At 39.7% G+C, this 14,831-nt stretch overlaps 1 protein-coding gene across 2 annotated transcripts; it reads right to left on the bottom strand.

Annotated features, from left to right (window-relative positions):
* Positions 1 to 1,165: 1,165 nt before the first annotated feature.
* On the bottom strand, positions 1,166 to 14,541 carry LOC148040955 (11-beta-hydroxysteroid dehydrogenase-like). 2 transcript variants are annotated; one of them, XM_087675069.1, is made up of 7 exons: positions 14,052 to 14,541; positions 5,030 to 5,222; positions 4,203 to 4,288; positions 3,604 to 3,681; positions 2,131 to 2,262; positions 1,878 to 2,042; positions 1,166 to 1,785 (listed from the first exon to the last, which is right to left on the bottom strand). In XM_087675069.1, the coding sequence occupies exons 1-7, from the start codon at positions 14,232 to 14,234 to the stop codon at positions 1,495 to 1,497; spliced, it is 1,128 nt and encodes a 375-aa protein (XP_087531195.1). In that variant the 5' UTR covers positions 14,235 to 14,541; the 3' UTR covers positions 1,166 to 1,494. The 2 variants fall into 2 exon arrangements, with proteins under 2 accessions (XP_087531195.1, XP_087531201.1); XM_087675075.1 differs by lacking the exon at positions 3,604 to 3,681 and having other exon boundaries at positions 14,052 to 14,539.
* Between the last annotated feature and the right edge of the window lie 290 nt (positions 14,542 to 14,831).

The following is a 14,831-nucleotide window of genomic DNA, read 5'->3' as shown; positions in this document are numbered from 1 at the left end:
ATGCTTGTATCACTTTTCCTTGGTCTCCGGAACTAACGGTGGATACATTACAAAGATATTACCTCTACACTTAACCTTCATTGACAGATTTTCAACATAAGCACATACATCATTGGCATTCATTGATGCATTTTTGACATGAAACATAAGTATATATATCATTGATTTGCTTTGTCGTCATGCATAAGCTACAACATTGTTTTTCCTTGTTTCCATGCATAACCTTGAGTTTGCAGATCATCATTATTTTTCTATTTTTCATGCATAATTTTTACAACATGTAGCACATTTACATGGCAAAGCTGGCATATACTTGCAAACACAGCTGCATCAACAAGTCAGAAGCACAAAAGGGAGAGAGAAAAGCTTACCTCCTTGACACGAAGGTCGTCATCATATTTAGCCTAGTGGGAAAGTAAAATCAACCTCTTCCTGAGAGAGCCAGTTGCTTTCAAGCACATTTAGTAGATAAAAACTCATTGTGAGACCCAGAAAAAAAGGTGGCTCATGTGCTTTTAAGAGTCTTGGGGATGGCTTCTACTTGATCAGCTCGTGGAAAATAAACTGCTGCTACTCGATTAGCTAGAGGAAAATTAGCTTCTATTCCATCAAGTATTGGTCACTCTGCTTTAAACTCCACCCAACCAAAATAAGTCATCCATAGAATTTGCGCAATTTATATACCAGATAACATCCTCTAGCAAATTGCCCTCACACAACATACTAGCCAACCTAATCACATGCTGAAGGTGAAGTAGCTGAATCCTAGATCAAGTTAACCAAAGGGCATTAGTAGATGCCTCTTTTTCTTTTCTTTTGTTTTCCACACTGACTTTTTCTCACTTCTTTTTTTCCATTTTATACCCAATCTTCTGTAAAAAGAGAGCCAACGAGCTGAATTGTGGCTGGTTTCCAGGAGGCCAACCAGATTAAACCTATGAGGAATTCAGTTCTAGAAAGCCAACTAGATTAAACTTCTTTTGAGCAAGTTCTCTAAGTGCATTGTGGCTAGTTTCTAACCAGATTGAACCTAACTTGAGCAATTTTCTAACCAGATCAAACCTATTTTGAGCAATTGCTCAGGCACATTCCTGTGCACCCTTTTTAAATCTGGCTTTTCATGATGCTTGTAATGGATCTCTCTGTTTGAATTAGCTTCTGCTTCCAAAATCAAATACAAGCCAATGTTCTGATCTTTAGCAACAACATTAACACCAAGAAAAATGGCCTTAACTAATATTCCTAGGGATAGCAGAACAATCGGCTGAAATCAAAATATCTGCCACGAGTAATTTGTGATCAATAATCCAAGAGCAGTAAACTGGAATTAGCTATAATCCAAATAACAACCAATTTCCACATGAATCTTTGTCTAATTGCCGAACTTAGAAACTAAACTTGTAAACCAAGTCCAGTTATGGTAAACTTTACCACCATGAAGCTGTGATACATTAACCGAAGAGATCAGATCATGGGCCCCTGAAATTTCACTTTTTATGCATGTCGCCTTACATTTCTTATGCTTGCAGGATACAGTAGGCACTTCATCCCAGGGATTTCCATGATAACTTTGCTGAGTGTTGCACCATCTTTCCTTCCTGGTGCTGGAGTAACATAGAGAACATGAAGAAGGAAGTCCAATGCTTCAGGAGCAAACACCCTGAACAACAGGAACACTGTGTACCATTGAGGGAAGCGAACATAACGCTGGCTTCGTACTACCCCACGAACAACTGCCTTTGCACATTCGTCTGCATAAGCTACAGGAACAGGCCCTACTTGAAGCTGTTGCTCAAAATAAAATCTGAGTCTTAAATCTCTGGCTTTTGCTTAAATCAGTGGATTTATAACACACTAAAGGAGACAAGAAATCATACATCACGATGATCTCCATCAACTTGCAAGCCTCGGCTATTGATGAATTTTCCTGCTGTCATGTCGCTCTCAATCCATCCCGCTGTCACAATCGTGATTCCACCAATGCTAGGTCCTAGCTCAATCCTCAAGGTTTCAAAAAACTGGAATATTGCTGCTTTCACAGCCTAGACGAACAAAATCAAGTCAGAAAACTAAACAGCCATATTTGATCTGTGCACCTTTAAGCTGCAAATATTAGATAGGGATCCATACACTATTGATAGTGAGCCTTGGGAAGGGCATCCAGGATAAAACAGATGCGTTCACTACAATTTTTCCTTTGGAGCGCTTTAGGTGCTGAAGCGCATAGAAAGTCGGATACACGTAACTCCAAAAGTCAATTTCCTAAGCATTCATCAAGAAAATCAAGTACTTCATAGTCTGTACCTGATATCACAGAGATCTCTTGCAACATTCCATTACTAAAGATTTATAAAGTAACAATTAAGCATCTTTAAAAATAGACTTCCTAGTGCACACTCTCTCAAAATGACAACCAAATTACCAGCAGTCTCGTCTACAGAGTAACTCACCATTCAACTTCACTACACACAGGTTTACGAGTAATATACCCAGATTTTTAAAAGACTTCTCTTCCTTATCTATGGAATGGTCAAACCCAAAAGTCCATATTATCAACATAAGCCAAACTAGAAGTAGCTTTTTTATGAGCATCACACACAAAAACTTAACCAGTCAGTGGTCTATCTATCTAGATCTACTCCAGCCATATTTTACAAAGCTAGACCCATTGCCCATCTCCATTTGATTAGAGCCCTGTATCATTCATTCCCTAAGCATAATCAACAAAATCCTAACCAATCAAGTAGTCCAAATAGCAACCTATGCACTCCCCTGAGCTAACCCTCATACAGGATACTTGCAGTCCATTTGTTGCTCCTCTGCTGCACGTAAAGACAAAGTTTGTGTTCATTCCTTAAGAAAGGACACACAACTACTCAGTACCTGTGGTTAGAGGAGCTTGCTTCAGATTGAGGTAGGTAGACTGTTTTCACTTTCAAGTTGGTGGTTCACACCAGGTGTGATTCAACATTTGCTGGCTGATTTTTGTATAGTTTAGGTTTCATTGAGGAGGCTTTAACACACCATACATGGCACTGCACAATGTAGGATGCGCTTAATTCCATTGAGAGGAATCACACTTGGTACTTGGTTCCATATCCTCTTCAGAGGAAGGTGATTGGGGTCAAGTGGGTCTACAAGACCAAGTACCAGGCAGATGGCACCTTGGACATGCATAAAAAGCCAGGCTCATTGCCAAGGATTTTGCTCAGCAGCCTGGCTTGACCATGTAGAGACCTTTGCCCCTGTTGCCATCTCTCACACACACTCAAGTCTCTGGGTTGCCATGGTGTTTCTCACCCTACAAAATGGCATATCCCAAGTGGTGTTACACTTCACCATGGCTTCTTTTTCTCACCCCCCCTTAGACCACCCTGATGGGCCTTGTATGTATGTGATTTGATTTGCATTCAGCTCCAGGTGAACTGTTGAGCATTTGTACCTCGTCGTCTCTTCTTCTCAGTAATATAATTTACCACAACTTTTTTTGCCAAAAATAAAAAAGAGGCCTCAATTTGAAGCTCAACCTGTTAACATTTCAGGGTTTGTTCAAAATAAAGTTGAAGAGCAGACATTAAAAGTTCACCCTCCTCCTGTACACACCTTTGTTTCCTGCCCTTGTTTCAACCATACAGTGTGTATGACAACCACCATCCTACCTAGGATTGTAAAGGTCCGCATCTACATATACCACTTAATTGTATCAGGCAAATTTTCCCTTCTATGAAAAGAAAAATGCATCAGGCCTCAGCTTGAGTGTTAGTCACATGTATCTTTATGTAGTACCTTATTTGAATTTCTAAGCTTTAATCGTATTTTCCAATGGTACACATACAACACCACTTTCTTTTGCAGTTCTAGTACAGCTTCAATGTAGATTCACATTAAATACAATTTTTTGACTGCAGCAGTCCATCTTGCAATTGATGGTCTATAAATCAGCAACCAAGATATGTTCGTTCCTTTTCCTACCAGGGAGAGAGTCAAGACAAACAAGCTAGTATTTTGATTAGACTGTATCTACTCCTTTCCACAAACATACATTTACCAGCAACCTTCGTGTGGAAGTGCCTTCAAAAAACTGCAAATATAAATCATCCTCTACTTTTTGAGTTGCTAAAACTTTTGGATTTTACCAGGCATGCATATAAAAGTGTCCTTGCGAAGAAATCAGAAATGGAGGTTAAATAATAGAACTTTACCATAATTTTTCTCATTCGAGAAGTATCCCTTGCCTCATCAAATAAAAATCCTTGTGGTACAGCAGCATTGATTACCAAATGATCCACTGTTGAAAATATCACCATGTGCACAAATATCAGACATTTAATTGCCCTCATTAAACACATTTTATGAGACCTACAGTAAAACCAACTTCATTTTCAGAAACCAAAAACATACGAAAATTTTCAGAAGCTCATTCACAACTGTTTGTCTTCGTTTAGATTCTAGAAGCTCATTCATAATGGTTTGTCTTCCTACATATAGAATGTAAAGCTAAACCCAATACAATTCCAAGACCACAGCAAGATTTGACTTGACCCTTCATTTATAGATGTCTCTTTTTCTGTTCCTATCTTCTGTTTTTGGATGTTGCCAAACATTTCAACTTCAATGTTCTCAATCTTTCTGCCTTGGACTTTTCTGCTCAAGTAACTAACAGGGCCAGTCAATGATTTAAGCAAAGATGTTTATTTCAAGAACTACAACAGATAAAGGCAGGTGCTTAACGCTCCAGCCAGTTGACTGTAAATTTTCACCTAGGCAGTTGCACCTTGCAGCAGGTCATTAGAAGTCCAGGTATAGTTGTAGCAAACAACTTCTAGAGACAGTTACTGGTAACATCAAATAGATACCATCACTTGATTTGTAGTCATAGGCCCTTGGTGTATGCATGATTTTGAAATCTTGTATATAATGGACACAGAATCACACATGCACTGCACTATCTATGCTTTCTAGCTCTTTACACAGGAAGAAAATTGCCAACTGAAATCTTGCAATTGCACTCTTGGGAAAAATGACTTACAGCGTCCATACTTATTTACAGTATCCTCGATAAACTGCCTACAGTCATCTTCTTGGCTCGCGTCTGCTCGAATAACCTGTGTATCCATTGCTCCCTTTCTTTTGCACTGGTCTGCTACTGCCCTTATCTTGTCTTCACTTGGAGCCACCAACACAAGTATAGCTCCTTTCCTAGCATAACGATAGGCTATTGCCTGTAAATAAAAATAGAGCAGGAATGGTATTATGAAAAGCATGCTATGTAATTCTCCAATCTTAGTGATGAACTTGTATCTGCATACCCAATCCCAAAATATAGTTTCCAGTCCAACATAACCAGATGTGAGTTCAGCTCTTAGAATTATACATAAGACTAGATATGTCAGGAGTCTTCAATCTTACTGTGCATAAAGTAAAAGCAAGAATTTAAACCATTCATACAAAGTCCTCCATTTTCATTCTGCTCATGCAAAGTGCAAATTTGATCCTTATTTCAGGAGCTTCAAAACAGGCTACCTATCAAGTTGTATGGTGCAAATTGAATGTAATATTAAGAAGTGTACCAGTGGCTCCTCAGAACTTCTGAATCTTTTATGGGGGTTCTTCTCACTTGTCCTAAGTCTCAACTTGCATCTGCTGAAAAGAAGCATTGAGAAGCTATTTCCATGGCTTTAAAGTTTCAAAGTACTTTCTCCATTTGGATGTTATTTGTTAACATAGAAGCATCAAAGGAAAACATTTTCAACTGAAACAGTTGTTGCTGCCAGCTACTTCACTGGCAGGGTCTCCAAAATGGACTCCTTCCATGCTCTTCCCCAAACTCTAGGAATCCACAGCAGGGCTTTAGAGTCCAACTATGTCTTTGAATCACTGTATGATGAAGAACCTCTATTTGTAGCAGTCTTAACTGCAGAAACAAACTTGAAAACTACAGCACAACCATAAGAGAGACGAAGTGCATTTTGGGATCCCAAATTTTGGTCAGCTGTAACAACCAATGCAAGGTACAATAAGACACCATAGCTTGCAATTGTTTGAGCAGAAGTAACTGATTTCAGTGCTCTATTTGGGAACTATCACTCACTCATTGGTCAAATTATTTGGCTCTTGTACAGCCCAAAAAGGTATATCCATTAATTTCAATTAAACCAAATCCAATAGTTTTTGGTAGAACAAGTGTATCCAAAAGTTCTATAGAAGGGGACCAGGGGACAGGCTACTTTCAATCCTGCATCTACCAACTTTCATCACCATCACTCAGCCCTCATCACTCTTTTAGCCTGTTATTGCCATCCCAGCTGCTAGGCACAATTACCATCATTCTCATGTTGAGACGCGCCTTTCTGCCTAACGTCACATCCTTGGACATCCGAAGACCCAAATAGATGCTCACAGCTTGGCCATTGACTAGTAGCTGTCTGGTCACTTGATGTGACCACATCCTAAAAGTAGGAACCATTAAGGGATCTTGTAGTTGAGCACATCCTAAGGCTAGGGTGGTTAAGGTATCCTAAAAGGACTTGGGGCTCATTTGTGTGACCTCTCCTAGTAGTAGCATCCCATATCACCCTATCCAATCAAAGAGGATGAGATGGGACCCAAGGGGGAAGTTGAAATGGCATGTAAAAGTCATGCAAAGCCTATCACACCACTCATTGGAAAGCTTTGGTTGCATATACAAGGATATGCGGACAACGAAGAGTTATTCATTGCTTCACTTGAGAGTTGTGATGTATTGCTTGGTATGCCATGTTGTCACCGTATGCATGTAGTAATTGATTCTCGTGCAAAAAAAATCACTATTCAGGATAAGGGAAAGGCACTCGCACTTGATGTAAAGTCAAAAGGCAAATCTGTCCATCTTGTATCTACAGCTGCCATTTCTAAAGTAATGAAAAATCATCTTTCAACGTACTTGGTTTTTACTAACAATAAAGATAATAGTGAGAATGTTGGAAATATGTCTAAGCTAAAGAAGGATCACATGTCATTTCTAAACATGTATGCCGATTGCTTCTCTCAATCAGTTCCGCAGCAATTACGCCTAAAAGGCCAAAAGATCATGGCATAGATCTTATCCCTAGAAGTAGGCCACCTAATAAGCTACCCTATAGAGTTGGTGCAGCCCAACAAGAGGAGATTATGAGTCAAGCAAATGAGCTATTAGAAAAAAGAACTGATTCAGACCAACTCATCTCCTTTTTATTCTCCAATGCTTTTGGTGCAAAAAAAGGATGGTTCATGGCGTATGTGCATTGATTATTATGCTCTAAACAAGATCACGATAAAGAATCGCTTTCCGATTCCTCAGATCAATGATGTCATGGATAAATTGCAAGGGGCAACCATATTCGACCATATAGATTTGAAAAATGGGTATCACCAAATACACATTAAACTGAAAGATGTATCTAAGACAGCTTTCAGAACATCTTTTGGGCTATATGAGTTCCTTGTCATGCCTTTTGAGCTTACAAATGCTCCTATTGCTTTCAATTGGATGATGGATCACATTTTCAAGCCACATAGAGGATTTGTGGGTACTTTCTTTGATGATATAATTGTCTATTCAAAGAATGAGGCAAAGCATAGAAGACACTTGGACATTGTGTTCAATGAACTGCATGAGAAAAGACTAGTAATCAATGACAAGAAATGTGAAAATTAGGCTTATTCTTATACAAGATGGCCGAGTTGTGGCTTGTGGGAGCTAAATTCTCCACGATGCAAAAAAAAAAACTTACAGATCTATAAGAAAGAGCTATTGGCTGTAATTCATGCACTGTTTACGTGGAAACATTATTTGGTTGGGGGCTAATTTTACTATGCAAAAAAACCACTAGACTTTGAGGTACTTTCTGACGCAGACAGAGTTGTTAGAGAAGCATATGAGATAGGCAAATTTTCTCTCTGTTTCATTTTCAGATTGAATATATTAATGGTAAAAAGAATATTGTGGCCGATGCACTGTCACTTACGCCACAAATTTCAACCGTCGGCATGGTTTATCACACTAAGTTGGATGCCATGAAAGAGCAATATGTTGTTGATTCAAACTTTGCTAATGTTTATGATCAGCTTTGCAATGACCAAAGGCATGAGTACTTTGTGCTAAGAGATGGATTTTTGACGATGCATGGATAACTATGTATCACAAAGCAATTGAGGCCTAAAGTTTACTAGAAGTCATGCTCCTCTGTATGCAAGACACAAAGGTATTGATACCGCGACTAAGGCAATGGAGCATTTCTTTTATTGGCCAGCTTTGAGGCATGATGTAAAACAATTTGTCAAGACATGTATCGTATATCAAAAGGTAAAGCATGATAGGCAAAGGATGCAAAATTTATTGCAACCCTTGCCTATTCCAAATAGGCCTTAGCAAAGCCTTGCAATGGACTTTATTTTTAAGCTTCCTAGGACACCTACAAGGAATGATGGGATATGGACTATCATTTGCCGCTTTATCAAACAAGCCCATTTCATTCCGATGAGGAAAAAAATAAAGGTTGTTCATATGGCACAATTGTTTTTGCAGCATATCTTTAAATATCATAGTATGCCAAAGTCGATCGTTAGTGATCAAGACTCTTAGATGACTAGTTTATTTTGGAAGGGGTTGTTTGAAAATATGGGTACCACGCTAAAATTCTCATCATCCTTCTATCCGCAGCCAAATGGTTAGTCTGAGGAAGCAAATTCCACAGTGTTAGATCTTATGAGAAGCTATGTTTCAAACCATAAGACACAGTGGGAGCAGTATTTGCCCTTAATTGAATTTGCTTACAACACAGTGCATAGTTCCACTGGCAAAGCTCCACTTGAGGTGGTTGAGGGTGATAAGAAGGTACCACCTATCTCGATAAGATCTTGGAGGCTAGCTATTATGTGGAAAACTTGACAATTGGTCGTTACAGACATGCTTTGCAATTTGCAGAGGGCGATTATGCATTGCTATGTTTTAAAAAGGCAAGGCTGAAAAAAATAAAAGGAAGAGAAAGGCTGTATCTAAGTTGAGTATGAGATACTATGGGCCCTTCCAAGTGTTGAAGAAGATCAATGTGGCATATCGGCTGAAATTACCTCCACATTGGCGAATACACAACACCTTTTATATCAATTTGTTAAGGCCTTTTCATGATGATGTGCCAAAGGATATTTCTGCTGAAATTTACCCTAAGGTTTAGGAACTGGATGAGATTTTGATACCCAAGCAGATTTTGGCACATTAGGAAAGAAAGGTCAAAGATAAAGTAAAGAGATACTTTGTGAAATTTCAAAATTATTCATCAATGGATGCCGAATGGATGGAAAAAGATGCCTTGGCACGCCATCCTCAGTTGTTACAACTTTACCTAGATATCTTTCAATTGGAGCCAACTTTAGTTCACGCTCAATTAGGTTCAATAGAGCAAGGGTCCGGAGTATTGCCTAATGCACAAGGGGAAGGTAGCACTTCCACTCCTCCAGTTATGGACAACTCTCATATATAGTGAATCTCAAATGTATTCAGCATGCATCCAAGGTACTATGTTGACAATATGTTTGCCATGGGGTCACTACTTAGTATACTAGTTGATCACTGTGAGGTGTATGTAGATGAGTATGAGTTTCACCTGAGTACTAGAACTATACTTTTGTATCAGTATATGATCAGTTTGGCACGAATTTTGCCTCAATTTTGAGATAAAATTTCTGATCAATTTCAGCTCAATTTTTAATCAATTTGAGAACCGTTGGTCACTTTTGGGATCAATTTTTGCATTGATTGTTGGTCAATTTCTACAATGAGTTTGTGATTAATGTTGGGTCACATCTGCAATAGTTTGTGATCAGCTCTCTAATTAGTAAATAATCAATTTATGATTAGATTATGCTCAATTTTCAATGATTTGCAACTGGTTCCTTGGACACAACATGTTAGTAAATGCCTTTGACAATTTCAACCATGTTTTAGCGACAATTCTGGATTGTTCATGCTGGCTGGAAATTTTCAGAAAGGTTTGGGGCATGTAGCATGGTTGGGTAACAATGCGCAACGTTGAGACTATGATGCCTTATGGAAATTCTAGTGTAGTATGCTTTTCCTTTGGCACAATGCAATGCAATCGAGGACGATTGCAAGGATTTCAAGGGGGAGGTCTGTCACAGGGACATGAAATTTTGAGATGCTTTAATCCTGCTGAAAACATTTGATTAAGTTATTAACCAAATGTGCAAGGTTGTTCAGCACATGTGATGCACATGGTAGTTATTTCATGGTAACAAGCCAAGGACCTGGAGGATGCAATGGTGTCAAAGATAAAAGTCGTGATAATTTATGCCAACCGGACTTTGGGGGTCAATTGGTGTCAATTTTGACCCTAAGATGGTTATTTGGCCAATAAGTGTCAATGGTGACACTAGGGACTAGCATTAATTAATTAATTAATGCCAATCGAAGAGTTAACAGAGGTTGGAGACCACTCTAGGTTGCAAATGGCCTAGCTAATTTAATTATGGATGGGCACATTAAATTTTGGGCAGGGTCAAAAGGACGGAAATTAATTTTCAAAATTAAACGGAAATTAATTTTCAAAATTGTTTAATTTTGAAAATTAATTAAATGGCTCGACAATGCTGAAAAATGGGTTTAGAAGGCTACCACTTGGCAAAAATGCCCATCCAAACCAAGAAAACGTTTTGGGGGCTGGGTATCAACCACTCTATTAGTTTTGTAGCTTGGGTTTTTTTTGGGGGGGGAGGGGGGGGGGGAAAGAGAGAGAGAGCGCTGCTGGTTCATTTTTTTATCAAAGAATAGCAATTTGCTGCAAAAGACAACCATCTGGGAGGCCTCAACAAGCAAGGGACAGCAAGGAGCCACCTTCCAATGACTAGCAACAACATTGCCAATCAGGTGATATCATTTTGGAGGTGTTTGGCAATAGGTGATTGCATGAAATGTAGATTGGAGCTGGCAACAGGTAGGATTTAGGGTTTTCTCGTGAAGAAAAACAGATTTCTCTTGCAATAGGTGATTGCATTAAATGTAGGTTGGAGCAAGTATCAAGTAGAATTTAGGATTCTCTCGCGAAGAAAATCAAATTACTCTCTCATCTTGGCTTTCTCACACCTTCAGCCTATTCTCAAGAGATCCCAACATTTCTCAATCATTTTCAGCAAATCTCAGCCAAATTTGGTGGCCAACAAAGAGATCTCTATGTAAACCCTGGATTTCTGTAGAAATTAGGATTTAACCACCACCTTGGAACCCATGCCAAGAGGAGAAGGCATCATACACTGAAATCAGCACTTGAAGTTTGTGGAATTGACAACGATTTCAGATGTCAAGCCATCCATTGTGAATTGGGCAACATTTGGTCAGTTTGTGGTTCCATTTGTGCAATTCCTCGATGAAAATCAAGGGGAAATTGGCCCAAATCGCTTGCTTATTGTATGTACAGCAAAGGGCTTTTGGGATCAGCAAAGGAGATTGTGGAATCTCAACTTATACTCGATCCATTAGCAATTAAAGTTAAAGAAATACCAAAAGGGATGCCAATTTTGGGGCCAACCAGGTGTCTATTGCCCAAGATTATTAAGGTAAATTGTGCATTTCAATTTATGTTTATTTGTTGATTACAGTAATCAAGTACTTAATCAGGGAATCATCACCTTCTCCAAGAAGGAAGGCTGGTTTCAGCTTCCATCTTAATCTAGTGGCTCCATTGAGGCCTTTACAACTTCAAAGAGAGATGACAAGAAGAAGAAGTTGAAGTCCCACTATTATCACTATGGTAAGAAGAGACATATGCACAAGGGATGCAAAGAGTTAGCAACTTTGAGGAAGAAGAACAACAAGAATGAGAACAAGAGGCAAGATGCGAACTCCTCTGCTAAGTCATCCTCTTCCTCAAACTCTGACTTGGCTCCTCCAACCAAGGCATGAACAAGATCATCTTTTTCAAATCGAGGTAAGGGCTTGGTAGCCCCTTCTCCTCCTCCTTTCTAGTGCAAGTAATGCAGATATCCCTCAGGACTCTCCACTGCCAAAGAGGGAGTGTGAGAGGATGGTGAGATGAGGCAACTGAGCCTTATCCATACATGTATACAGGTTCACAAAATCCAAAGAGGGACTCCCCTGGAGATGATACGTTTTGAAATCCTAGAGTTGGAATTGACATGATCCCCTCTTATAGACTTTTTAAGCCAATTTTCCTACTAGAATTTTGGATTGCCATCTTATAAAAAATATTTGAATTTCAATCCGAGCATAGCAACATGCAACCAAGGAACACTGGCTTGGAATGGAAAAATGCTGTTTCGTGACAATTAAGAACGGAGAATGCTTTCCAATATAAGAAACATTCCTACCTGCGTTCCGTAGTTGTAACATTGCCACACAAGAAATAGACCCTTTAATCCTTTTTTCCACCTTAAAGGGAATCTTTTTTGCATCTACTCCTCCCTAATGCTTATGGATTGATTTTTCTACAGCCTCTCTCTCTCTCTCTCTCTCTCTCTCTCTCTCTCTCTCTCTTTCTCTCTAGCCTTGGCCCTTTTTTCATATGTACTTCAAGCTTTGCCTACGTGTATAGCTTTAGCTTTGCTTTATTTGGCTCTTTTTTATGTAGTACGTACTCATTTTGCTCGCAGCAACATCAAGTAGTGTTAATATATGGTGCAATGCTTATTTTGTTATTACTACCACAATATGATATTTCTATGGAACTTCAAGTTCCACTAGTTGGACTATGCACAATGTGTTTCCATCTCTCCATTGAAGCCCTATTTTGAACCACAAGCCAAGGAGGTACAAATGAGCCCTATCCAAAGATTGTTGATTACCCCAAGCCAAAGACTACTCATGAGGGAAAAGCTCTCCATTACAAATCCTTCCCCTTTGTAGAAGGATGGTACAGCCCAAAAGCAAATACAAATTACAACTCCTTCCAAGTTCTAAGATCAAGGGACACACGATGCAGTTTGGTTGACGACGCCTTCTTCCCAAAGTTCCCTCTATTGTTGGACTCAAAATTAGGCCTTTACTTGTTGAGTGCTGGTCTCAAGTTTGAAATTTTGAAGTCATTTAGTAACCTCATTTTAATGAGTACTTTAAATGGTTGAAAAGTTGAGAGTAACTTGTAGGATGTCATATAAGAGTCGGGCGAGTGAATCTACTAATAACACAATCTAGTCTAACTGAATGTGAGTTGATCATGTGATTGTGTTAGCCGAGTGTGATTCAAAATTTCCATGTCCGCCCCAAGTATGTGCATGCATGTCGCATTATGCAGTTGCCTCCTTAGGTGTAACATCCAAAAAGAAAGGTAACTGCGAAACATTCACCCCTGAAACATTTCATGACTGAAACATTGCGTTCTACCCTGAAATCTTTCACCTTTGGACAAGTTCCAAGCGAAACGCCAAGTGAAACGGTTGAATAATACATGTGAGATAGGTTTCTTTATAAAAAAGGAGTTCCAACTTGCACATTTATACCATGTGTATCCTTTTATGTCCCTGTTCTTGGGTACACAAGATCAATAAGAATGGTATCCTATAAATAGAGTGTGCAAAAACCATCAAAAAAGTAAGAAACAACCTTTTTTTCCATTTAAAAAACATGTTTCAGACGGGCATTTTGCGCTGCGTTTCGCGTTTCAGTGAAACGGTTCAGCCATTTCAGGCATTTCGTGTTTCAGCACCAGCAAAACAGGCCTGCAAACTGCTGCATTTATGCATCGACACATTGTTGTGTGTTGTGGTCACTATTATTCCTTAATGTGTGTCACCTGCCTGCACGTCAGCTTGAAAAAGAGATTATCCAAAGAGAGCCAGCTTACGGATCCACGGATGATGAATATGAGAATTCCTAACAAGACAATCATGGAACACTGTATGATGCATGCCAGGATTGTATATTGAAAATTGCACGAACAGAGCCAGTTTACGATCCAGAGATAATGAAGCTGAAAACAGCTTACAGGACAATCACGAAAGAATGTGTAATGTATGCAAGGATTGTCTGTTGAAAAATGAGAAGGGGTCAAGGAAGTGCATACCTCACCGAGATGGGAGGATGCACCGGTCAGAATGACAGTCTTGCCACGCAGGTTCTCCGCGAAGAGAGCTCTGATAAAGCGCATGACTAAACTGCGGAAGCCAAGGGCAGGCCACATGACGATAAGGATGGAGAACGCCATGGGAGGCACGACCAGATTAAGGAAAGCCTGGAAAGGATCCATGGCGCTGCGCCTTCAAGAGGATACACCTTGGCTGTTATTTGGCCAGGAAATTCTTCTTCTCTCGTCTGCTGCTGCTGCTGCTGCTGCTTCTTCCCCGTTGAGGCCTTTGCATGCTGCTTCTTCTTCCCCTCCATACCTCAGCTGATGTCGTCTCCAGGGGCATGCACCGACACTTGGCCCGCAATCCCGACGCCTGAGCACAGACGGCAGCCAGAGTGCACGCTAGCCCGCGGACCGCAGCCATAGTTAGAGGGCCAAATAGGTTTCCTTTTCGGGCAAGATGGGCAGATGGGTTTTCCGGACAGGACAGGAAGGACTCGCCTGAGGCATAAGGGCCGCGCCACACACAAGCAGTATTCACGATGTAAAGTGAATTGCAAAAATGTCAAAAAAAGCTTTCAAAGTTTAAAGAAGAAGGTTTAAAACCTTGAACTATAAAAATATCAAATATGTATATTGTTGGCACACACAAGTTAATTTACACGATGAAGTTCACTCGCTCACCAATTTGTTGTGCATATCCGTGATGCCATGGATTTGAAGGATCTCGAAGGCATGGCTAGCACAAGTTTTGAGACTATGCTGAGTTAATGGAGT

The sequence above is a fragment of the Lygodium microphyllum genome, chromosome 1 (genome assembly GCF_053477565.2).
Source record: "Lygodium microphyllum isolate KBCC chromosome 1, Lygodium_microphyllum_v1.1.10, whole genome shotgun sequence".
Lineage (NCBI taxonomy): Eukaryota > Viridiplantae > Streptophyta > Polypodiopsida > Schizaeales > Lygodiaceae > Lygodium > Lygodium microphyllum.
This window is presented reverse-complemented; position numbering and strand designations above follow the sequence as displayed.